Source organism: Trematomus bernacchii, unplaced genomic scaffold (genome assembly GCF_902827165.1).
Source record: "Trematomus bernacchii unplaced genomic scaffold, fTreBer1.1, whole genome shotgun sequence".
NCBI lineage: Eukaryota > Metazoa > Chordata > Actinopteri > Perciformes > Nototheniidae > Trematomus > Trematomus bernacchii.
The window spans coordinates 14,433,324-14,458,676 of NW_022987973.1; the positions used below are offsets into that span (position 1 = coordinate 14,433,324).

General features: G+C 40.9%; 1 protein-coding gene across 4 annotated transcripts in view; it reads right to left on the reverse strand.

Annotated features, from left to right (window-relative positions):
- Positions 1-3,526: 3,526 nt before the first annotated feature.
- Positions 3,527-25,353, reverse strand: part of scml2 (Scm polycomb group protein like 2) — a 45,970-nt gene continuing 24,143 nt past the window's right edge. For 3 of the 4 annotated variants that reach the window (XM_034116616.1, XM_034116619.1, XM_034116618.1), the window contains exons 6-14: positions 19,270-19,358; positions 18,489-18,732; positions 8,927-9,246; positions 8,501-8,630; positions 8,161-8,367; positions 6,721-6,894; positions 5,793-6,023; positions 5,413-5,567; positions 3,527-4,821 (exon numbers count right to left, since the gene is read on the reverse strand). In XM_034116616.1, the coding sequence (XP_033972507.1) occupies positions 4,696-4,821; positions 5,413-5,567; positions 5,793-6,023; positions 6,721-6,894; positions 8,161-8,367; positions 8,501-8,630; positions 8,927-9,246; positions 18,489-18,732; positions 19,270-19,358 (1,676 nt within the window). In that variant the 3' untranslated portion in view covers positions 3,527-4,695. The remainder of the gene's footprint in view (positions 4,822-5,412; positions 5,568-5,792; positions 6,024-6,720; positions 6,895-8,160; positions 8,368-8,500; positions 8,631-8,926; positions 9,247-18,488; positions 18,733-19,269; positions 19,359-25,353) is intronic. The other variant, XM_034116620.1, reaches the window with a different exon arrangement.

A 25,353-nucleotide genomic window follows, 5' to 3' on the forward strand; every position in this document is an offset into this window, starting at 1 on the left:
TAGCGGGACCCAGTATGCGAACTCGCCACGCAGGTGCACACGCCAGGATAGAGGACATCAGACTCAGAGAAAACTTGCTCGAGTCGAGTCCGAGTCGTCGTGGGCGAGAATTCACGAGTCCAAGTCCGAGTTGCATCAATCAGTGCGCGAGTCCGAGTCGAGTCACAAGTCACCGTGCGCGAGAATTCACGAGTCCAAGTCCGAGTCGCGTCAATCAGTGTGCGAGTCCGAGTCGAGTCACGAGTCCCGAAAATCGGCACTCGAGTCCGACTCGAGTCTGAGTCCAGGACTCGAGTACTCCATCTCTGCCACCAGGTCACCGCCTACCAGGAACTGGCAACTACTCCATCTCTGTGTTGAACCATTACCGGCTGTTTATATTATATATAGATACATTATGGCCCAGAGTGTCACAGTAAGGGTCTGATTTTCTTAAAGCTACACATACCATTTATTTTAAAATTGTAAATCAAATTTAAACAGCCTAAATGTTAGCATTTGGCAGAGTAATTTAGCTTTAAACGTGGAGCTCTGTGCTGAGATTGTAGCTATCTACACAATCAGACAACAACATAAACTATTCCTAAAGTATCTGCAAGATGAGTCATAATTAGCCGGTTTATTCTGAGTGCTGCTGGTGAGTTTTCTGAACTGGTTGACTTTTTCAACAAGGAATTCTATTGAACTGTCACTTTCCTTAAGTAAGACATCCATGAATCCATGATCCTTTGACCCCCTAACCCCCACACCCTCCAGAAACAGAGAAGTTTTCTAATTTCTCTAAACCCCCTCCTCGACTCCCCTACTCGACTCCTATCCTCGTGTCTTAGTCCCGCCCACAGGAGATGCGAGCGGAGGAGTCGAGGAGGGGAACCGAGGAGAGAGGAGGGGAAGCAGCAGGCGTTTAGAGAAATGAGAAATCCTCTCCTCTGAGCGGTCATTTTAAAGAGACGTCCATTAATGATGACAGGAGGCACAGCAGCACTCTGTCTGATGGACAGAACTGTGTTCATGACGACTTATATATTTACTTTTAATTCAGTCACAGTGGCGTTTTTATATGTACAAAAGTGGTGGGGCACGAACAACTTAGATGTGTACATATAAGCTTCTGGTGCTTTTTCAAACACGTAAACAAATAGCTGTAGGCTATCCATGGTTCCGATAGAGAGAGGGGGGGGGGTATGAGAAAAACACAGACACTCATCACCGAGGTCACAATATCAATCGATCCAGCAGAGCAATAGCCTACAGTATAGGCAAAACACAGTAGATCAACAAAAGATATGACCCCTCCTTCCTCTCTGATCTCACTGAACTCCTCACCATTGCTTCATCCCTCTCCCCACGTCTGTTACTCCTCGGCGACCTCAACATCCACATGGACTCCCCCACCTGCAAACGTGCTTCTGAATTCTCCTCCCTTCTGGACAATTTCTCATTTACCCAATATGTCACCTTCCCCACCCATGATAAAGGACACATCCTTGACCTTGTCTGCTCCACCAACCTCCCAGTACTCGACCTCCACCCCTGCCCCTTTCCCCTCTCTGACCACAAACTCATACAGTTCACCATCGCCTCCCCCGTCCGCCACCCCCCCCCCATCCAGGAACATCACCTTCCGTAATTTACGCTCTGTCGATCCCCAGCACCTCTCCGACCTGCTATCCTCTACTCTCCCCCTGGACTTGAACCTCAGCTCACCCGATGAACAACTCAACCACCTTAATTCCACCCTACTCGCCTCCCTCAACAGCCTGGCCCCCCTCAAAAGGAAAAATTTCACTTTTAAAACCTCCTCACCCTGGTTCACCCCTGCACTCCGTAAGTTGAAGCAAACTGGCCGCCAGCTTGAACGCCTAACCATGAAATCATCCCTCACAGTTCACCATGAATCCTACAAACTCCATCTCACTACCTACAGAGACGCCCTCACTGCCGCAAAATCAGCTTACCTCTCCACCATCTTTACCGACCCCTCCCGTAACCCCAGGACCCTCTTCTCCACTGTCAACAAGCTCCTCAAACCCCGTGCTGACACCCTCCCTTCCTCCACTTCCACTTTATGCATTTCATTCCTCCAGTTTTTCTCTGACAAAATCACTGCCATTAATCTCTCCCTATCCACTGCATCTGACACACAAACATCTCCCCCAACATCCACTGCCACAATTTCTCCCTCCATCTCCCTGGACCTCCCGAGCCCTCCTCCCCACGGCCGCCTCTCCCAGTTCACTCTGGTTACCCCCCCATAATTACTCAAACTGATCAGCTCCTCCAAACCCACAACCTGCTCGCTTGACCCTCTACCCACCCCTCTACTGAAGTCCTGCCTCCCCGTCCTCTGCCCCTACCTTGTCAACCTTTTCAACTCCTCCCTGTCCCAAGGAACCGTTCCCTCTGCCTTCAAAACTGCTGCTGTCACTCCCATCCTCAAGAAACCCGGTCTGGATGCGGACATATACACACACATTTATGTACAATTTCAGAATCAAACAAGTATGAGAGCACTCTCATGATAACGTAACACAATCAGAGACTGGATATATCCCCCCCTCCTCTCTGGTCGCTGAAATGGGGAATTGAAATTACGGGCCAAAAGTTGTATTTACAAGTATTAAAAGTAAGCAGACACCAAACCAACTGAGACCTGTCTGTCCGCCGCATCTACGCACTGTACAACACGCACCTACACACTGTACCACACACACCTACACACTGTACAACACACACCTACACAGAGCACTCATGGTCTTAGAAAAATATCGACTCTTTGTTTGTAGATATCAACTAAACTAAAGCATACAAATAAAGAGAGTAATGTAGGCCTGTTATACTGAGTGATATATATTATACACACTGCTCTGCTTTCGCCACGGACCTCACAGCTGTTCTTACTGTAAACATCACGCCGGAAATACATCCGCGGAGGACCCGCGGAGGAACCAGTGTATCCTCGGTTATAGCTCCTCCAGAGAGCCTCCTCGATGCTCGGTCCTCGATGTGCATTTAGAGAAATGAGATGCCTTTCAACATGGCGCGCTGAAATCCATTTCCGGGTCACTACCGGAGGACCGAGGATTCGAGGAGTCGAGGAGGGGAAATTAGAGAAATGAGAAACCTTCAGAGACACAGAAAGACACTCACACACAAATCAAAACTAAAAAGACATGAACTTCTTCCAGTGGTGTGGAATGTTTTTTCTTTAGCATAAATGTGATCCCCTTTTGTCGATATGTTTTCTTCTTGTTGGAACTGTGTGCTTCACTGATGAAAGAAGCAAATAGAAAAAGCTTGCTACATACAATTATTTGTAACCCGTATGAACGTGGGCTTGCTTTTTTCTTATGAATTATTGTATAATCTGTCCTTTTCTGAACTTGACAAGAAATAAAAACCTCTTTGGTTGGTTTTGTTATTACTCAGACATACTCAACAGATGATGGACATTCCTTTGTTTTAAAGGGTCAAAGGTACTATAGCATGAGAAAAACTCTTGATGAGGCTATTTAAACAGCAAACATTTAGATGACATAAACAAATGTTTATTTGTATGATTGCATTTCAAACATATTTGTCAAACATTTTTTCTCAAAATCACAGTAAAAACACGTTTACATGTACACATGAAAGGCTGTAGGGCGGTAATAGATGACAAGGCATAAAAATATACATAGTTGGTTATTGTGCAGTCCGTCTATGTCGTAATAAACGCAAAATGTTAACTATGTAAAACATATTCTATGAAACAACCCCTTCTAAAACCTGAGTTTGAAATTAAAGCAAGTTTCAAGTAAAGTTTCCACTTGTCACCACTACAGGAGAGCAACAGTGTGAAATGCAGCTACAACACACATGATTTGGTTTTAAAATGGTTCTGAAATGTTCAGAAAATTAGTATCTCTGCCATGGAAAACAGATACATACTTTGAAACATATGAATTATTACCCCCACACAGGATCATCCTGTAGGTAGTTATTTGATGGTGTGCACAAAAACTATTTCAAGCAGGAAAAAATGTGATTACATTTACGCTTTTACTCTTTGTTACAGTAGAAAATTATATCAAAAACATTTTGGCTTGACTTTATACAAAACAGTTTCCTCTCACTCTCTGAGGAGCACTTTGCAACTAAACAGTTAGAGGCCTTGACTTTATTTAAATGTCAACACGTACAGTATTTCAGTCTTTGTAGGCCTATATCTTGTGCCTGCGTGTTTAATTAATTGCTAGACTGTTAAAGAATAAAACAATCATGTAGCCTCATCAGTCCTCATGTTGTAATGTTCAGCTTCAGTGTCTTCCAGCACACGAAACACACAAACAAAGAGAAATAACTCTTCAGGAACTGATCTTCAAGGTCTTCCTCCAAAATAAGATAGAATGTAAGTGGTGCACACTCTGTTATCCAGGATTTAAGATTACAGAAGTATTTGGCCAAAAGTAGTCACATTTTTTAAAAGTGAAAAAATTATCAAATCAGTTAAATAAATGACCATCATTTGTAAGTTTGTATTTTCAAACTCCCTTCATTCTCCAAATACAGAAAAAAACCAGTGGACTTTACCTCAATGTCCTCAATGGTAGCTACGACCCTGGGTCAGGCGGGTTTACACGACATCCCTGTGTAGAGCAATAAGTGTTTTGTGTGGGTTTGGTTGCCAGTGGGAAAAAAGCTTTCCTTCATCCTCTATTGTTTGCTCTGTTTCAGCTTCTCAATGTGATGACAGAGTTTGAGCGCCGGGCCCAGCTTCAGTCCCATGTACTTCATAATGACATCACTGCGCAGCAGCATCAGAGCTCTGCCGTCGATCTCCTGCAGAGAGGGGATCATTCAGGGGGACACGTTACCAACACATACTTTCAGAATAATTTTAAAGGTCCCCTATCATACTCTTTTTCAACAGTATATTATAAGTCTCAAATATAAACAAAATATGTCTCTGAAGTGTTTGGCTCGAAATACCAAACAGATCGTGCATTGTAGCATCCCATAAACCCCTCTGTTTCAGCCCTGATTCTGTGTCTGTAGCTTGAAATGTAAATGAGCTGCTGCTGGCAGCTTGGTTTGGTTTAAAACAAAACAATGGTGCTCTAGGACGAGATTCAGCTGATAAAATGGGCGGGTGTTACCTTGGTTGGTTATTGGCTCATGGTTGCAATACCCAAAAAAACATAGTGACATCACAATGTGGCCAACATCTGATCAGTGCATTTTCAGACAGGTTTTTATAAAGATGGATCAGGACAAAAAGAGAGAGAATCTCTTTTTTCTTGAAACTTTCCAAATGTCTTTACACATAGGAGACACATGAAAAAGTGGATTTTGCATAATAGGTGACCTTTAAGTTAAATGGTGAAACACCAATTTGACAAAGAAGACTGCTCATATACATGACATACTCACATGTTTTCTGAACAGTTCGACATGCGGGCCGAGAGTTTGGGGGTCAGCCTCTTGGACAAACCGCATGACATCGTCAACTGACCAGGAAGAGGTGTCGCTCCCTGAACCCTCCTTGTCCTGCTTCACGTGGTCTGGGCCTGTCGTCGAGCTAGCGGCTGGAAAATGTGTGCAAAAAAACCAAATCAATTATACCTTCTCCTTATGATTGTAATTCAAATGGGTTCAATTAAAAAGGTTTATAGGAAATTATTTCTGTGCCTAAACCTCAACAACCGAGCAACCACCGTCCTCTTCTTGAATGTAAATAATTTTTAAGGGCATAATTTAAAGAAATGTGATCATAATATAAATAAATAATTGTATTAAAATGTCATTATTACATTTAGTAACCCTACCCTCAACTCGTCTGGGTGGACACATCTGGCCAAGCTCAGTGGGGTTTGAACTGACGCGTCTGAGGGGTGGCGGCGTGTGCGAGTGTCCGGGGTAATATGGCCGCTCCTTCTTTGTTACTCTGTAGTCCGATGTTGTGTGAGAGGGGTGGGTGCTGGGAGCAGCATCCTTTGTTGAGTCTTCTTTAGACAGGCCATTTTCAGTGTGGGATAGTGGTTCTGGTGCAAGAAAAGGTAAGAGAGAAACTGTTAATGTTGTGTACAAACAAAAAGATGCTGCAAAAAACTGTACCATGAACAACGCAGCCATAAAGTGACCAACTTATGTAGGAAGAGCTTAGAGAACATGCCTCTGATAAGATCTCACAGTGCTCTAAACCTTAAGGTCAAAACACACCAGTTCATTAATTTTTCATATTGAAAAATCCTCCCTTAAAACAAAGGGAATTGCTACAAATTATATAATTTCAAAATTCATAAATGGATCTAGATCTTAACAAAAATCAACCATTCACCCCCTGGGAACATGGTCTTATTATCTACCAAATTCTGTCATTGACAAAAGACAATTAACGGGAGCTTTATTTAGTGATTATAAAAATGATGTTTAACCTTTCCACTTTTCAGATAGACTGTTGAAAGAACATCACTTTGCAATGTACATTATAAAAAGAACTAGTGTAAATTAGGTGGGACCAGTTCTGCCGTAAAAAATTCAAAGGTTGAAAATAAATCATAATTGTATAATCAGTAACTAAAAATAATTTTGTTCTAGAAAATATCATATATATATATATCATTTGTTTCAAGATATTATGGCTCACAGTAAGTAAGTGAGCCTACAGCTGACTCAAACGTTCACTCTGTTACTGCACCAGCCCCTGTTTACAGTTACTCCGTCCACACTTCTGCCCACCTGACTTGGTCCTGTTGTAGAAGCGTGTGTTGTTGCCGAAGGAGCTGAACGGCTGGGAGCTGAACAAACTGTCACTCTCCAGATGTTGGCACATGTTCTCCAAGAACCGCAGCACAGACGACGTACTGGAGGCCGAGGGCAGCTTCACATAGCGGATACCATGCTCTGACCGCACTGAGGGGTACAACACAAAGAGCTGTTAACATCACACAAAGACACACACATGCACATACACACTGTATGCATTCACATCTTAAGAAAAACAGCAGATGGTTTAGGGTAACCACCCTCCCTTTAGAAGCAAAAACCCACCTTTTTTAGCCCATCCAACACTGCACCAAACACCCCCCCTTCCACCAACACCCACCCAAGCCAAGCTTCCACAAATTAATCCCCCTGCCCCGCCTCCTCTTCACCCTACCTCTCCGAATCCAGCCCCCCAAGGGAGACCCAATCCCAGCATCCAAAACCAGGTTAGCCGCACATGTCATTTCTGATTACAGACACAGGGCTCACATCAGCTGCTGCCACAGGCCCTGTCTTTTATTCCGCCACTCTTTCCCCGCACACATACAAACTGACACACACATGCAACATGCATGACCCATGTGTGAGTGCTTAAACCAATTGCACCTGTCTGATTGCAAATCCATGCTTTATGTCATTAGGTGTTAGGAATATATTAGAATTTTTCCAGCACTGATTTTCAAGAAGTGATTTTTTCTAAGGAATATTTCAACACTTCCTTCTTTGCAAGATAACAAAATCCGTCTACCAGCACCTCCAAAGCTGGCAGGTTATTTTAGGTATTTTTGATTTGTTTAATTTGTACAAAAACTGAAGTGTGTGTACTATTAGGACTTTTTCTTGGCCGGGACCAGTTGGCGTTCAACCAATAGAGAGTACAGGAAGTTACTGCTTACAACTAAGAAATAGTCCAACAAATAGCCTGCTGTGTTACTGTAGGTGAAACAATCACTTCTACACTTTGTATAAATTAAATAGACAATATATAACATGTGGAATTTATGATCTTTAGAGGTGCTGCTAGGCAGATTTTATTACCTTTGCAGAGAGCCAGGCTCAAGCTGTTTCCCACATGTTAATGCTAAGTTAAAGCTCAGTCAAATGTCCCAAATATGAATTTAACAGTGTGCATGTATGTGCTTTTACTTCCAATGGAAACATGTTGAAATAGTGAATTACTAAAACATTACAAATAAATTGCTAAAAGTGGAAATCATATTTTGTTTAAGCAAAAAGCCCAACAATTGATAATTTGCTTCTCAAACATGAGATTTTATATTTTCATCTAATTTCATATTGACCACATAAGAGTTTTACACTTTCAGTCAGACAGAATAGCCAATATATCTGTGTCACATTGTTAACCTACAACTTCTCTCAGAGGGGTTATCCTGTGGTGTTTACTGTATTTACCTCTGATGACCTCTCCTCCTGTGTGGGACTGGCTCTGCAGGAAGGACAGCATCACAGAGGGCTGGTATGTGCAGTCCACACAGGCCTGAACAGCCTGCTGCAGCACTGCGTTGACTGGAGCCGGCCCAAAGTGGTCGGGCAGCTGCTGCACTAGCTTTCTGTCAAGATGCGGGCCGTAGTTCCCGTGCTTGTTCACATAGACACACACTGGAATAAACAAAGAAAATTGTACCAATCCAAACATTGTTGAATTCTGACTGTTGACTTTTAAATCCAGCTAGAAAGAGTGGTTGATAGTGAACATACATGAGTACACATGAGGCTCAGTCTGTTATCTTACCTGTGCAAACTACATTTGAGCTGTTGCTATGGTTGTTGTCTGCTGAGGCGTGTCCGGGGGTTAGTCTGGTCTCTGGAGGGGGGGCTGTAACTGCCGGTGTCCCCAGAGATTTCAACACCCCTGGCTTCTTCTGAACCAAAACACAAACAAACTCTTTTTCATTAACTTTCTGTAACCCACAAAGTTTAGTAATGATTTATTAAAGGTGTATTTTAAAACTTTGACTAGTACACACAAACATTTTGCAGCTTCTAGCACAACGCTCCTAATTTATCATGAATAAACATCCTCTAAATCTTACCTCTGTTAAACAATGCACCTCTGACCCTTTTTCCTCTAAATCAAATCTGCCATAATACTTATAAACATAAGATGACAGGGTCACTGGACTGCAGCATAACAGATTACAGCGCGGTGACATCTCACCTTGTTCCGAGGCTTGGGCCCTCGCTTCTTGTGTGGTCTGGGGGCCAGAGGAGCCTCAGAGCTCGTCCTGACAGGACTCGCTGATGCTCCATTTACTGCTGCTGCCGCTGCAGCCTCAGCCGCTGCCTTCAACAAAGCAATGGTCAGGGATTTGGGACGACGACCACGGACCCCCTTGCGCACAGGGAGGGGGGGCAAGGGGTTTGGAAGTCGGTATGAGGTCTGCATATAGGAAGAGGAACAGTTGGAAGAGGAGCGACGTGTAGTGAGGGAGGATGAGGTGGAAGAACCCGGAACAAGCAGTGCCCCAGGGAGCGTAACTGTAAAACATGGGATTATGGAGATAGAGAGAAAATATGTTGTTATTCTTTTTGTAATATGCATGAAAGATGCTAAAGATCATCATAAAAGATTAATACAGGTTCATTTGGACTTTTTCTAATTGAATATATTTTAAATCTGCAGCTCAAAAACAATAACATGGGCTTCCCATTGCTCCCCGGGCGCTGTACAATAGCTGCCCACTGCTCCTAGTACTAGACTCCTTGTACTAGGATGGGTTAAAAGCAGAGGCCAAATTTCACTGTGTGTGCTGTGTGCTCTGCATGTGTGACCATTAAAGAGGGTTTCATCCCTCCCTATTCTTCTTCTTCTTCTTCTTCAAACAAAAGGCATGTGTTGAGAATAATCTTTGCTAAATTATTAGCAATGTCACATTTACACCCTTAAGACTGTGTTCAGTGTTTAGACAGATTTTTAAAAAAGGAAAAAGAAATGTCTGAAGAAAGACAAAGGGGGAATGAATAACTGTGTGGTTCTGCAGAGGAGATTTGTTTTGATTTTCCTGAGTCCTCTGAGATTGGCAGGTCCTTTGTATTTGGCCCCTCCTTACGCTGAAATCAGAGTCAAAAGTCACAAACCCCCAGAGATCTGCCTGCTAGACTTTTCCTTAAAACCTCTGCTTCCAGCAACACAACAAAAATAGTGATTATGGTGATAAGATGTTAACCCTTTTCCCACATACAGCAGAAGATATTGGATTCTTGGGGCTGGTCAATTGGGAGTTTAAAATCTGATCCAACCATTATGTGTATCAGATAAGAATCCTTCGGATACGCCATTTCAAAACCTGCCTTTTGGACTGTAATGCCACTTTGTTATACTCGTTTGCTCACTTACATAGACACCATTATACTGGAGTGTCAATATATTGACACAGGCAACCATTTTCTGCATGTAGGTTGTCACATTTTGAGAACTTCCACTGGTGGATGAGTACTTTAGTCACTGTATCTGTGAAAAGCTACAATTGGCTGACAATATCAGCCTAGCAGGTATATCAGTAAGACATTGGTTATAAAATCCAGCATTCTAGGACGAGGTTCAAGTTTAGCTATGGTGTGTGCCATCCCTTGTCCGACAATGGCACATTATACAATACAAATACATGAATACCTCAGAAAACAACCTAGCAACCTCTCTTTTTGGAGGCTTAAAAGTCTCTCCACAAAAATGTTATATAATTGCAAAATGTCCATCAGCGTAGGTGTTAAAATAGAAGGACAGTGGCAATAAAGTGAGAAAAAAGGAAATAGGTATTGTGAGAAAGGAAAAAAAGCAGTAGCTACACCACCCCCGTCTGTCCTCATTAGCCCTGCATGACTCTGTGATATGATCACATAATTATCAAAGCGGTTGTGTGAAAGAAAGAAATTGAGGAAAAGAGCAAGATAAGCCTCTCCTCTTTCAATACAAGTGAACTGTTTGGTGAGAGCAGCGTCCTGAGAGTGCATGAGGAGCCTCTCATGGGGCCCGGGCTTTCATTAGAGCTTCTTGACTGAGGCAATATGGAGACACTATGGAAGGTTTACAGTATTCTCTAAGGGCCCGCCGGGGAACCCTGAAAGCTGCTTAATTGGGAAATGAGTGAAAGTGGCCGTCTATAGAGCAGTGTTTTGTTTCAGAGGGTGAGGTCTCACTCGCTCACCAGGAGCGGTCATAAAAAGCGTGCTCAGAGAGCAAAGGAACATAAATACCAACCTGCACGCACAGTGGCACGCGTATTCACTGAGCTAGCAGGATTAAGCCCTACAAAGGCAGATCAAAAATGATTTGCAGGGTACCAATCAGTCTCAGCGGGTTTTAACTCTCCAAGGGAAATCTGAGTTGGGGGCCCACTCTGATCTTTCCTTGTTGAAAAAAAAGAAAGTCTAATCCATTCACGTAATGTGACAGCCACTGAAGCAACATGCTGGTGATTAATGTCACATTATGATGGTTTTGAGCTTAACATTTTATAAAAAGTAAAACAAACTAATCATCTTTGCATTTTTTACTACAACTTTCAAATGTTTTACGTCCGTCTGACAGCATCATGAATATTCTGTATCCACTTGTTCAAGCTCTTCATCAAAGCAATATCCAATCCAACTTTATTTATCTAGCACATTATAAACAACAGAGTTGACCAAAGTGCTGTACATCAATAAATATATAAAAAGCAGCATAAATACATTTAGACAAAACAAATGTAAAAGCACGAGACAATAAAACCATACTTGTAGCTGAAAAACTCACATACATGATATAAAAACATATCAAATGTATACTAAGAGTAATACTCAAACTTAGGACTGTGTGTGCTTTATGGCTGCACTATTTGATGAAATATATATATTATAAATGTCTTCATACATGCAGCATTCTATAAAATGTCTCCACAAAATACAGCCAACAGTTTTGTATCCATAGAGACTTTCGTCACTTGACTTCAATTCAACTTGAATTTTTTCAAACATTTCATAAACAAATAGTTGTTGACAAGTTTTGCAAATTAATGTTCATTTTACTTATCAGAAAGGCAATACATGGGATAAGCTCTACATGCTTTACAGTTATAGATTTAAATAGATATGTATTTTTTTGTAAACACTGCATTAGCATTAACATTACATTATCATTTCTGTACTGTTTTAGAATGTAATAGTAAACAATGTCTGCCTGGTGTGGTAGTAAAGATGCATACATTTCTAAAACTCAACAGCTGTGTTTGGAAGATGTGAGTAAAATGTGAATTGTTGTATACTGGCTAAAAAACCTAACAATCATCTAGGGAAACACTTAAAATATGCCCCATTTAGATAAACTCCAAAAAAGTGAATTGATTGGACCATCCAAAAAGCTTCAAAATGTTTACCATGGCATCCCTAGCATGTAACCAACCAGACATATGGTTCTGATCATGACTATATAATTCCAACTGACCCGTCTGAGCTACAGCCCGAGGAAACGTGTGTATGTGAGCGCACATGCACGCATGAGAACGGGGTCGCTGGGAAGTGTGTCTGCTGTCTAGGGGGTGGGGGGAGGGGCTCCACACAGAGCCTCTCATCTAATTACAACCACCCCCCCTCCACCCTCAAATGCTGAGCACCCAAACACATGCTGTTGAGTAAATCTGAAGCAGTATAAAACTCATGAACTGCGAATCAGGTGTGTGTGTGTGTGTGTGACTGTGTGCAGACTGAAGAGAGGAGGAAGTTACTTAAATAGCTTCAGGCACAATGTGTAAACACAACTTAAATTCTACACCAAGACTGTATGAACCACCAGTGTTTTGAATGCAACTTAAGTGGACGTTCACCGTTGAATAGAGTCAAATAAGTTCATATAATGATCAAAACAAGGGAATAAAAACAGCAATGAAAATATCTGAAGACCACTAATCCTTCCCTCATTATTTGGCAAACTAATTCCTGATGTTTTTCACACACACACACACACACACACACACACATACACACACAGACAGATTAAAAACACATGGAGCACCAAAGATAATTACTGACAAAAAACTGTTAAATCTACAAAGTTTGATTCTCTTTGACAAGCAATAGCCACTAGGCTCTCGAAATGAATTTGACTGAATGCAATTCATTCAAAAAGTCTTCACGTTGAACAAAGAAAACAGTGTCAAGCTGCAGTTTTAATCATTAACACCCGAGTAGGAGGCTGCTACACATGTGAGAAGACATGCAACTTTCATGTGAACAGCAGATTTACCTTTCACTTCCCTTTCTATGTTTTGCCAGCCCAATGAGGTAAAATGTGAAGGCAGTTGTTTTGGTTAATAATCCTTAAAGCCATTTGGGGAGAGAATTATCAAATCTAAACACAATAATTTCTAAGACCACCACTACTTCTTCCTGAACCGAACAAATCATTGACTGAATTAGTGCAGTTTTTACACATGTTGATTTGTAACATTTTAGGGAAGAAGAATCCCCAGAAGTCTAATGAAACATGTTATTGCTACAGAAATATAACTCCACTTGACTTCAATGAACTGTATTGTATAACTAAAACAACCTTTAAAACACAACGGAGGCAAAATACTGGAAATAAAAAGTGTGAAGTTTAACTTTTTTTTTTTTTAAACAGCAAAAAGAAAACAACTTGGTAAACAACAAAAACTCACCAGGAGTTCCCCAGCTTTAGTTGTGGCTCTCGCAGTAGTAGTAGTAGTAGTAGTAGTAGTAGTAGTAGTAGTCGAGGCAGTGGTAATGATAGTTGTAGTAATGTCCGTAACAATACTAGTCACTCAGTCTGGTTGCTTCCTGGTTCTCTTTTAGTAGCAACTCTTTCTCTTGTGTTGATGTGTTTCTTCTTTCTGACTGTTTTTCCTCTTCCTAACTTACTCTATATTCTCCTCATCTGCACTCCATGGCTGTTTTCTGTCTTTCTATCAGCTGCTCTCTCTATGTGTGTCTCCCTCTTGTTTCTCCCGGCAGTAGTCCACAACAAAGCCCACGCTGCTGCTGCTTCTGCTGCTGTTGGTTCAAGCTGCTGCTGCTGCTTCCCTTCCAATGAATGAGCATGAGGAAGGGGGGGGGAGTAGTGTTTATATTTGCATACGGGCTAGGGAGGGGTAGACTGAGTGAGGGAGGGAAGGGTGGGTATGTTGGATAGTGAGGAGGGATAGGGGGGAGTTGAGCCCTTTATTCATGTTATCTGTAGGCCATATCGACAGTCTACATCAGTCACCTGCTTCTCAGCGAGCCCCTGGGGGAGGGGGAGAAGACGGGGGAGAGGGGTTAACTGTGGGGCTCTCGGATCGGATGGGGGATGGGGGGAGGTAAAAGGTTCAACTGGATCAGAAGAGTCCCAAATGAAACTGTGCAAACTCCTGGAGTTGGTGAACACGTACGCAAGCTTTCACTCAACACACACACGAACGAACGAACGAACGTAAGCACAGCCCAGAAAGAGGTGCCCCCTCGTTGTGACCCTAGCCTATTCAGACATTCCCTGGTGAAAGATGGCCAGGTCCAGTGTCAGGAAACAGTGGTGCAGTCGGATATCACCCTGGCTCTGGAACAATGTGGAGCAGAGCATTTAGAGGAAGCCTGCATGGGAAGTCCCTTCAGTCTTCTGATAGGGCTGATGTTGCAGATTCAAGGAACAAACTATTTGATACAAGTATGTGAAGCAGTGGTGTATCAACGAGCTTACATATTTGACATCATTCTTGCACTGCTTATGATTTTAAATGAAAGAAGAGGTTGTAAGGTTCACATAAAGGAAACAACAGCTTTGACTTTAAGGCACTGATGTCATCTTTTTAATAAATAATACCTTGGTAAATTGTGGCAAAATGCCCTAATTTATACTTTAGTCAAGTATTCAAAAATAAAATGCATGTCTATAGAATATAAAAGGTGACAAAAATAATATAATTTTACCATAAATAGACCCAAGCTAGTACCAAGTGTCTGTATCTGCTAAAATAGAGGCATGCTCTATTATTCTATGCATTATTCGGGCTATTTTGCATTCTGACCCAGTTCAGTTCACCAAGAAGCCAAGACAAAGACGTATCACAAAAAACATGAAAGAAAAAAATCAGTTTTGCATGATGATTTACCGTCCAGAAAAGAGAAAAAAATTTTAGAAACTCAATTTTGGCATCCGCTGTAACTTCTTACAAAAAAGAATAGCAGGGTCACAACATGGACATTTTGATGAAAGTTAATTAGACATTTTAAATGGAGTAGTAATTACTGTCTTTCACTCCCTTTCTCACATGTACAGCTATATCAGCTCATTAACACCTCAACCAAGCCCTACTTATTCACTTAGTACTCCCATACAAACATAGCTGTCTGCTATTGCTATTATCATCACTATTGTTTTCTTCAAAATGGACTAACGCACAAAGAGTACATCTGTGTCATGCTCTCTGCAAACACAGACCTGGATCACAACAACTTTGATTATGGATTAGATAATGGTCAAGCAGACCGATGTATAAATTCATCTGCTGCACAAATCTGTTTACTTCTTTGGGGACAAACTTGTGCTGGTGCACACATATTTGGGAATCTGGAGTGCTAACCAACCCACAAACTGTGAAATATGACAACCCTGTCAGTTGTGTTGGCTGACTGGTCAGAAAATCTGGGATTCAACAAGACAGATTTGTCTCTCCCTTCCTATATCGGTTCATTAGATCATACAATCCCCCATCTGAGTCTCAGAGGATCTCCACCCAGGGCTTGCCTTGCAAAGGTGCACTATGTTTTCTAAGAATTGTGAGTAGATAAAGTATTTTTGTATTCATACCAACTAACCTGGCTCAAGCTCAAGCTACAAAATCATTGTGTGTTCTGGAAGAATTCCACAGACACAAATGACATTTCACTTTATATGTATATATGTGGTAGTGTAAATCTCAGTGCAGTGCAGACCTGTAGAAGAGCTGAGCTGCCATGGCTTCCTCATCTCACAAGCAGAATGGGGATAGTTTCTAAAAACAACCTTTTCCTTACTTATTGCTCTAGCACAACTTGTTAGAAAACCACAAACGATGATCCCCGTTCTCCTCTTTTCTTGTCATGGGTGCCACTGGTAAGCATGTGTCACTGATTGTTTTCTTGTTGACAAAGTTCTCACTAGGGATAGGGCAGCTCACATTATAGGTTTAAAATAAGTCTGTGTTTATTTTTATGAATCCAGTCATTAGATTTATCTAAAGGCACATTTGAGTCTTGCCAATACAGACCACTCCAAAACAGAAAATGGCCCCTGGTGAGCTCTAGAGGCAGGCATAGGGATGTTGCATCATGACAGCTCTCTAAACACACGATGATTAGTATTTTATAGACCAGGCAGTCTCATATAAAGCAGACATTAACGTCTCACTGGTGTAACAATATACAAACACTGGAGGCTGAAAACTCGACTGCCTCAACGCCCTACTGAGGACTGAGAAATGTAACTGCTGCCATCCATCAACAAAATGAAGGTTGTTGGTCCGAGGTATTCAAAGCCACCTGTTTCCTGTCCAGCGGGCACCAACAACAGGGTCAATGGGAGGAAATTGCTGGATGGGAGCTAATGTATCTAACAGCAAGCATGAGGATGATTGATATTTGCAGCATCTGCTACATTTCTTCAAATTTTCCAAATCAACATATCCACTCCAGAGTCATTGGTCAAAGTCATTTTGATGGATGAGAAATGTCTAAATATCAGCCAAAGAAACTAAATGGATAAACCTTCAACATTAAGCTTCAGCATTAGCGCACATCATATGTGACATGCTCCTGTAACTGCTGTGTCTAATTAACATATAATTACATCCTGATTAATAATTGTAGTTAAGTGCTGCGTTCACTCTTTAATAATATCAATTGAAGCTCTAATTTGTGCAGAACATACAGGGAATGTTTTTTCTAAGTGACATTCAGGAGTCCACATGGGGTCCATGGGAAAATTAGGGGTATATAAAAACACACAGAAGAATGTGGTTTAATGTTCTTGTTATCTGAAGGGGCCTCAGAAGAATCTGCCATTTTACATTTCTCAGAAACAAAACAGTAGATATAATACGAGGCAGTCAAATTAGATGACAAGTGCAAACAATGGAACACTATTCAAAGGATTATGAACAAACATTTCTGGGCATACATGACAAAGTCTGTGTCTCTCAGAGTAAGTCAGTGTTTGTTATTTTTGCTCTGACTGCCAAGCTTTTTTGCCACATCTTTCAATGCGCAAAATGGAGCCAAAAGCAGACCAATAAATCACACATTTTTAAAAAAACAGCCTCTGGTTATGTAAAGCACTGGATTAATATATGAGTGGGATCTTTTCAAGCAAACCCGCTGAATCTTTAGGGAACTTGGCAGACTAAATGTGGAGGTCAGAGCTGCGGGTCACAACCTCTACAACAAAAACAACCAGCTCAACACAGAGCAGAAGGAAAAAACACAGAGGAGATTCACAAATAAAAGTCCAACTTCAACAATTAGAACAGATGTTGTTATTTATAAGTTCTTCTACATTTTAAATTAACTTGATAGGGTGAACATGTGTGCCTTTCTGAACAATAACACACACTCAAGGGTCTAGCAATTGTAGACTTCAGTTAATTGTTAACCTTCTAAATTACGCCTTCATACACACTCACATAATTATCTATAGGATGTCACTAAAAGAGTTTATCTCATTACAAGAATAAAGGAACCAACATTTAGCAAGGTAATTACACTGCCCATTAAGCCATTAGTTCATGATACCACATAATTACCTTGAATAAGTACTAAGCAATTCATCTACCCCAAATTAAATCTGTGACATTTACAAAAAACATTTTTCTTTCCATGAGATTAAGAAAATAAGCAACATATCTTTCACTTGTATATTTTTTTTTTATAGCATTATTAGCTATCGTTCCTGCTTGTCATGTTGCTTGTGTCTGCCACAATAGGCCTCCCTTGTGTTTTGCAGAACATCAACTGCATCAAAATGAATAATCCGACAATATAACATCAATTATTATGAAGCTCAATGAGTACTTCTTCGACAAGAGGTCACAGTTTGCCAAAGATCTACTCAAATGCTTGCACTTTGTCATGTAAAGTCTCAGCGACAGCAAGACAGACTGAATAAGCTCTGAACAAGGCCTCTCTGTCTTTATAATGGCTCAAGTCTGCGCCCGGGAAATATGACACCCAGTATCGGGAATGATTAAGAAGAAAGAGCACCAAACAAAAAACCCTTTAAAGAAAACTCTACAAATACGCTGAGCTGTCAGTCACAGAATTTGCCCAACTCAGCTCTCAGCCTGTAATGATGAAGCAGAGGCATCAGAGTTTGTGCTCTGCTGCTCTCTAGTGGGGGCAATTGAATAATGTAGTTTGAAGATCTGAGATAAAATACCCCTTTCCCCTTAAAACAAGAACAACCAAGTAAGTCTGTGCACTAAACTATCCAACTATTGGCATGAATAATGGTCTAAATTAAGATCTTAAAACAATCATGGAATCATAGCTGGAAACATTAATTTGTATTATAATTTGTATGAAAATGTATGCATTATCATGAGTGGTAATATACAAATGTGACATATTGTTTAGTGGAAACCAGTGGCATCAGCACAAGCTATATCATCTATTGTTACTCACAGAAAATAGCATTAAATCACAATTTTTACACTCTACACGTTACATGACAATCGATACAAAATAAATATCAGTATATATCAATAAGTATTACTTACAGAAATTTCCGGGCGGCTGTAAACTGTGTTTCGTCAGGGCACACCAGCCGACAGGGAAGACGTCTCTGGAGTCAAAGGGGCACCAGTAATCAAAGGCGCCTCGCCAGCCGTCGAACATGATGAAAATCTCCAGACCTCTGACCTCTCCAACTGTGGCGGGACAAATCAGGTAGGGGTTCTTCCTGTCTACCGCCTCCAGCTTCATGCCAGGCTGGAAGTAGTTTTTAACTGCTGTGGCTGGTTCCTAATGACACACACACATACACATAAACAAACACATTAATACTGTACAATCCGATTATCTCCGTTTCTATCCTGAAAGTATTTGAACATGCTTATTTATTAAGAAACAACATTTTAACTGTGTTTCATTAAAATAAATCACAATTGTCTCCACTTTGCTGTAATAATATATGCCGCTGTGCCTAATCCAGTGTAATGAGTGCCCCACCAACTGTGCTCATTACTGCAATATTAAAAAAAAAAATGAAACTACACATTTTATAATGTGAACTCAAAATGTATTCTTCTATTAATAACCCCAATTATAGAGAAAAGAAATCCACATCTTTACTTCAAATAGTTACATTTAAATATTGTACAGTATATTTTTGGTCAAATGTTACATTCATTTAAACGCTGACACCTTGAAAGTGAGTCCCTATTTAAAATGAAATGCTGTATTACTTTTTTAATGAAACCAAGAATAAATTGACATCAGATGTGTCAATTCATTTTTGGCAGCTATGGGGCTTCAGTAGCGTCTACCAGTTGCCTTTACCTTTTTAAAAGCAGAGGCAGGGGCCATCTCTGCTCCACTCAGCGTCCGCAGGAGGAACATGGGCCATGAGGAAGCATTCATCCTGAAACCTGAACAGAAAATCGGATTTATTTAAAGGGCCCATGTCATGCTTTTCCGGTTATTACCCGTCCCCTTGTGTGTTATGAAGGTTTTTATGCATGTAAACGGTGTGCAGAGTCAAAACCCTCAAAGTACACCCTGTAGCGAGTAAAACTCTAACACAGAAAATACCTCCCCAAAACGCCTCGTTGGAGATACGTCACTGTCCATTTGATTCTTCCGGGTACCGCATGATGCAGGGTTGCCAACTCTCACGCATCTGGCGTGTGACACACGCTTTCACTCTCAATCTCACGCTCTCACGCTGCCCAAACTATTCTCACGCCAAAAACAAGAATACGAAGACTAGAAACGGTTTTGAAAACTTTTGTCACGTAGTGATCGTCTTCAATAGAACATCTTTGATAATGTCTTCTGGCCAATCAGAATCACGATAACGGCGTGGTGTTGTTGCAGGAAGTCCCGACGGAGAATACTTTTGCGGTAGTACATCTCTATACATCGATACAACATTACGTGTTGATAGAAATCAACACGTAATGAAATAAGACCCCACGGTTTGATGATTGATAGGTGTGTGTGGGCTGTCTTTCATTTTGACACACAGAACAATGGGGGCTATCCACCCTTATCCACAATGTAAAGTAATTCACACAGCCTCTTCCCTCTTCTCTCTGTGAGGAGCAGCAGGTTCAGCTTTCAGAACAAAGTAACAAAAAACTAAAATGGCATTCATTTTTTTAAATATGTCGTGTAGTAATAGATTTATTTATTTTAGAGTACCAGAATGTGTATTTTATGTTAGTATTTAAAAAAATCTCCTGGGGGAGAATCCCCCCAGACCCCCCTGCAGAGGTTGGGTTTTCAGCATGTCTACTCTTTCACCTGTGGGGAAATTGCAGGATTGGCTCCAGGTCGCCCTTTTTATTTACTACAAGACAAATGTGCCTTTTTATTTCATACAGTTCAATTTGGATTGAGACAGGGAAATAATCTAAACCTCACGCTTGGCGTTTCACTGTCGGGGGGAGCGTGTATGTAATTACATTGCAAATACTGACTTGAGCCCCACCACTGTATGGGTTAGCCCTACCATAGATTACCCAACAAAAAATACTCTGGAGCGCATGCGCAGATCCAGTAGAAATGATAAAAAAGTAAAAGTCTGCTGCTTATTGTTCTACTAGGCCAAAATAGAGTCAAAGAGTATATGAGAGTGAGAGTGTGTTAATTAATATATTTGGCAGTTTGGAGTAAGTCTGTAGATTTGTTTGTGTGTGTGTTTCATAGGCCTCTCACGATAATTAATTTTGTTGGATACATTTTCCCGGAAATGATTGCGATAAACGATAATATTCTCGGCACCGTTGTATGACCATTTTAGACCACTGACATAATGATAATATATAATAATAGTTCAAGTACATCCTTTCAAACTGCTAGTCACATCCTCATGTAAATGGCAATTTATCGAGGTCAGAAAAGTTATCGAGTTCATTTTTATTTATCGTACGATAAGTCAATTAATTGCTTATCGCGACAGGCACACAATAAAACAGTGGAAACAAACATGTTTGACTTTCATTAGTGAATGAAACTGTGTGCCTGTGTCCATTATTGTGTATTTGTATATATTGTATATATATCCTATATATATGCTAAGGTCCCGCTGCTGACACGATAGCAGTCATTTCGTGCGCATATGTGTAATTAAACCGAATTAAACCCATGATATCAAAATCTCACTCCAGCCAGGTACCCAAAGTTGGCAACCCTGATGATGTCATGCGGTACCCGGAACAAAATGGACCAATCCGGAAGAGCTATGGCCACACCCAGCGGCGCTGGCCGCACCCTCTGCCAGCCTAACATTTACTGTTGGAAGCTCTGGTTCAGTTCACAATCGATCCAGTCATGCCACTGCCAAGGACCTGTTTCCTGAAATGTGAGGAGAAATCTGAGCTGTTTGTCCTACCGACGGAAGAACCACCACGAAGTCAGTGGTTGAAATGTCTTTTTAACACTGTTCCTTCAGAGGTTCGAAGAACGTTACTGTGTGCGCGGCATTTCACAGACGAAAGCTTCCAAAACATTGCCCAGTTTGAGGCCGGATATGCACAGCATTTGAAATTGAAGGACGATGCTATTCCTAGTTTGTTTGGACCGTTTGGAGCAGGGGAAGATTCGGGTACACAACCTGTAAGTTTGCATTGTTATTTGTGTATTTATCAAACAAGACTGTTTAAATGTGTAAACTGTGTCGGACTGCTAAGCCATTGACACAGTGCTAACTAAGTTGCTAGCGTTTCCATATATCAACTCTAATATCAGCAGATGGCCTTGCATACATGTATCTCATAGCAGGAGAATGTCTGCATTCACACACGAAATACTCAGACAGTATACTCCGGGTGATTTACCGTACGGTCAGTCGCGAAACGTAATTACATTATAGCTGGCGTAGCGTGTATGCTACCGAGCTAACCAACGGAGCTAGACATGGGTTTGCTCGGGAAAACATTTTTGTTATGCCAGCTACAATGAATGTAGCAGACTACCCGTATAAGATTGCAATTGTAAACACGTTCTTGCTAGCCTAATATGAATCACTAGCTTTTGTTCATAGTGGTTTTATTACACTAAACAAGCCATTGACACAGTGCTTACTGGGTTAACGACGTTGCTAGCGTTTAAATATATCAACTACAATGTCAGCAGATGGCCTTACATGTTTGTCATGGCAGGAGAATGTCTGCAGTCACACACGGAATACTCATACAGTATACTCCGGGTGATTTACCGTACATTGTGACAGTACATGTACATACTGCATGTATAGCTAACGAGGCTAGCTATACATGCTAGTGGAAAACAATGTATTCATGCCAGTTACAATGAATGACCGAAACGTAGCAGACTACCCGTATAAGATTGCAATTATAAACACGTTATTGCTAGCCTAATATGAACCACTAGCTTTTGTTCATAGTAGTTTTATTACACTACATTATAGTTGCCGTTCCTCCGAAGCTACCGTTCATATCGTGTTTGCTACCAAGGTAAACAAGAAAGCTAGGTTAGCATATTAGCTGGCAAGCTTACTGTGTTGATTAGATAGATGGATTAGATAGATCCACACTCCTACCACTCCTACCACAACTACTACTAACGAATCTAAAACAACTAAGTTTCTCTAATATTTTGTGATTTGCATTTGATTTCGTCCAGCCAGATCAGGAAACTCCTGGTGTATCTGGCGGACAACACACACACGGGATGACCCACTCTGATGGCTCGTCCTAAAAAGCCCCGGCAGCTGCTTACAAAGCTGCGATAGGCAAGATGCCGAAAACGCCTATAAGGGGAGGAATGGATGATATACAGTGTATATATGTATATTTACGCATGTTCATTTTGTACATTTCTAAAAATAAAGTTTGATGGAAATACTTAGGCCTATCCTTTCTTCCCTGAATGATTTGCTCCTATAACATATCATTCATATATAGCAAACCATGATTTGATTTCTCATCAAACAGTAGTAGTTTATTACAGGTAAAAATAACTTACTCTTCTATAACAACAGTTGTAGGTACAGTTCGGTTAGTTAGCGTATAAAATATACGGCTGCACCGAGGCCATTATAAGACTGTTGTTCCGCTGAGAGCGAGCCGAAAAAAGCACTGTTAGACATGGGCGGAGCCTCTCTGGTGGTTAACTAATCAGAACAGAGTGGCCGAGCTGACCAATCGGAGCACACTAGGCTCACAGGGAGGGGGGGGCAAGAGCTCCAACGAGCCGTTTAGTGGAGAGAGTGAATACTGCTGAATACACATACTTTACAGAGATGCTGTATGCGAAACCAATGTGAGTTTGGAAAATTGCACAGTATAAATGTATTTTAGTATACCTCAACAATGGAATTATGATCAGTGGAAATGGCCATGACATGGGTCCTTTAAATTATTAAAATCCGGACAGAGTTGTTGGCAGTATGAATCACTTTGCCTAATGACACGTTTACCCATTTAAAAACTGCATGTCCAACAGCACATGCAGTTACTACATGCTAGTGACTTTGAGCCTTTAGCCTACCATTCAAGAATTCCTCTAATGACCATGCTTTCATCGTCTTAGACACATCAGGTAAAGGAAGAAGAGACATTATAATTTCTAAAAGATCTGATTATATCTAGGATCACAGCATATCATGACATAGAAGAAAACGTTATTTAATTGACATCATCTGTTCAATTTCAACTTCAGATGTGTATTATTGCAGAGACTGGTTGGGTACGGTTAAATATTCAGAATTTAAAAAAAAAAGCAACCACATAGAAGCTGAGATTATTTTAGATTTGACTTGCTTACACAATTAAGGGAAGCGGCAGAAATACACAAAAAGGAGCAAGTTATCCTAATGAGAGACAAATAAAACACGGATATATGCTGCTGTACTATATTAAAAGGAAAAGAAACAGCTGCACATACATAAAAAGAAAAATAATAATAATACTAGCCTCTAATTAAACTGAAAGAATATACTGTATTCAACAAATGGTCATGACTCATGCCCGTACGTAAATGCCATGGAAACAGAATGTGGCTCTGTATAAAGCGCTGCTGACCATTTGCACACCTTTTGCAAAACACACCTGTGGAGAGCGAACTCCTTGAGATTCAACATGCAGGAAAAAGGAATGCATCACTAAAACTGCTGTTGAAACCCGGAGAGGCTCAATATCACCCTCAGTTCCCCAGTCTGTTAAGCACCGAGCCTGTTTTTCATGTTTCAGGCTCGAAAATGACATGCCCAAAACAAATGACTACAACTTAACTTCTAAAAGGGTTATATGAATAATTTCTTTTATCAAAGCAAGGTTACATCTGTGAGTTGGATGTAGAAGTGTCAGAATCAATATAAATGTTTTTTATTTTAAAGAAAATTCAGATTTTACATAGTAAAAAACTGTAAATTATAGTGTCCGTCCAAAAATTATTTTTTACAGATAGTGAAAACTACCCTTGGATGATGGGTTAGTAGACTAAAAGCTTTAGGAATCCAAAGTACAACATATAAGTACCCTGTATCAAGATTGATGCAAAACAAGTGAAATTTGACCTTTTTAGAGAGATTTAGCCAAAAACCCCCACTTCTGGGGTCATTTGGGTGGATTTGACCTATCTTTGGCCCCCCTTACTCGATTGGGTTCGTTGACACACCTTTCTGACCGTTAGAGCCAATAGAATCGAAGGGGGAGGCCCACACACACACTCGTAAAGAGAAAAGGTGGGGGCTGCGCGTTTACAACTGAAACTAATTTTGCAGATTTTCTCCTTCTGGAGTTTGGAAATTAAAAAGCCGTTTTATTGCTTATGGATTATCAGAAATCATTTCAAAGAGGGCACAGATACATAAGATGAACCTATGGATTAACTGCAGTACCGTTTTTTTATCGTTTAAATGCCATTGAAGACCAGTTTTGACCAAGGTAAGCCATGTTAGCGTTTCTTGCTACTTAGCTCCACATGTTATGATGTACGCTTTCGTTTATAGCGTCGCGAATGTTTATCACTGAGTGTTGAGGAGGGCACCGGTAGATTCAGTGTCTCCAGGACACCAAAAATGAGTGGTTGGTTGTGCATCTAGGATAAGTAATAATAATATAATATAAGAGTTAGAGTGAGTTTAGGTGCAGAGATGGGTTATATTTTTTCGCTGTTGGCTAATTCAGAGGCTGAGTGCTAGCATTGTGGGGTTTTTTTGAAAAAAAAAATTAAAAAGATCAGTTAGCTGAGTTTCTTCCCGTTACATGGATATAACACATTCATAGTTTTATTCAATATTAAGATTCCTTAGACGTTGTTTCCTGCAAATGACGCGTTTATCCGCCCGGTACCGGGCGGAAGGTTCGTAACAGGTTAAGGAGCAGCACCTGCAACTGGCCATGTGGGCCTTGTGTGGGGCATATACATGGCAGGTAAAACTTTTTTTCTTCTCTC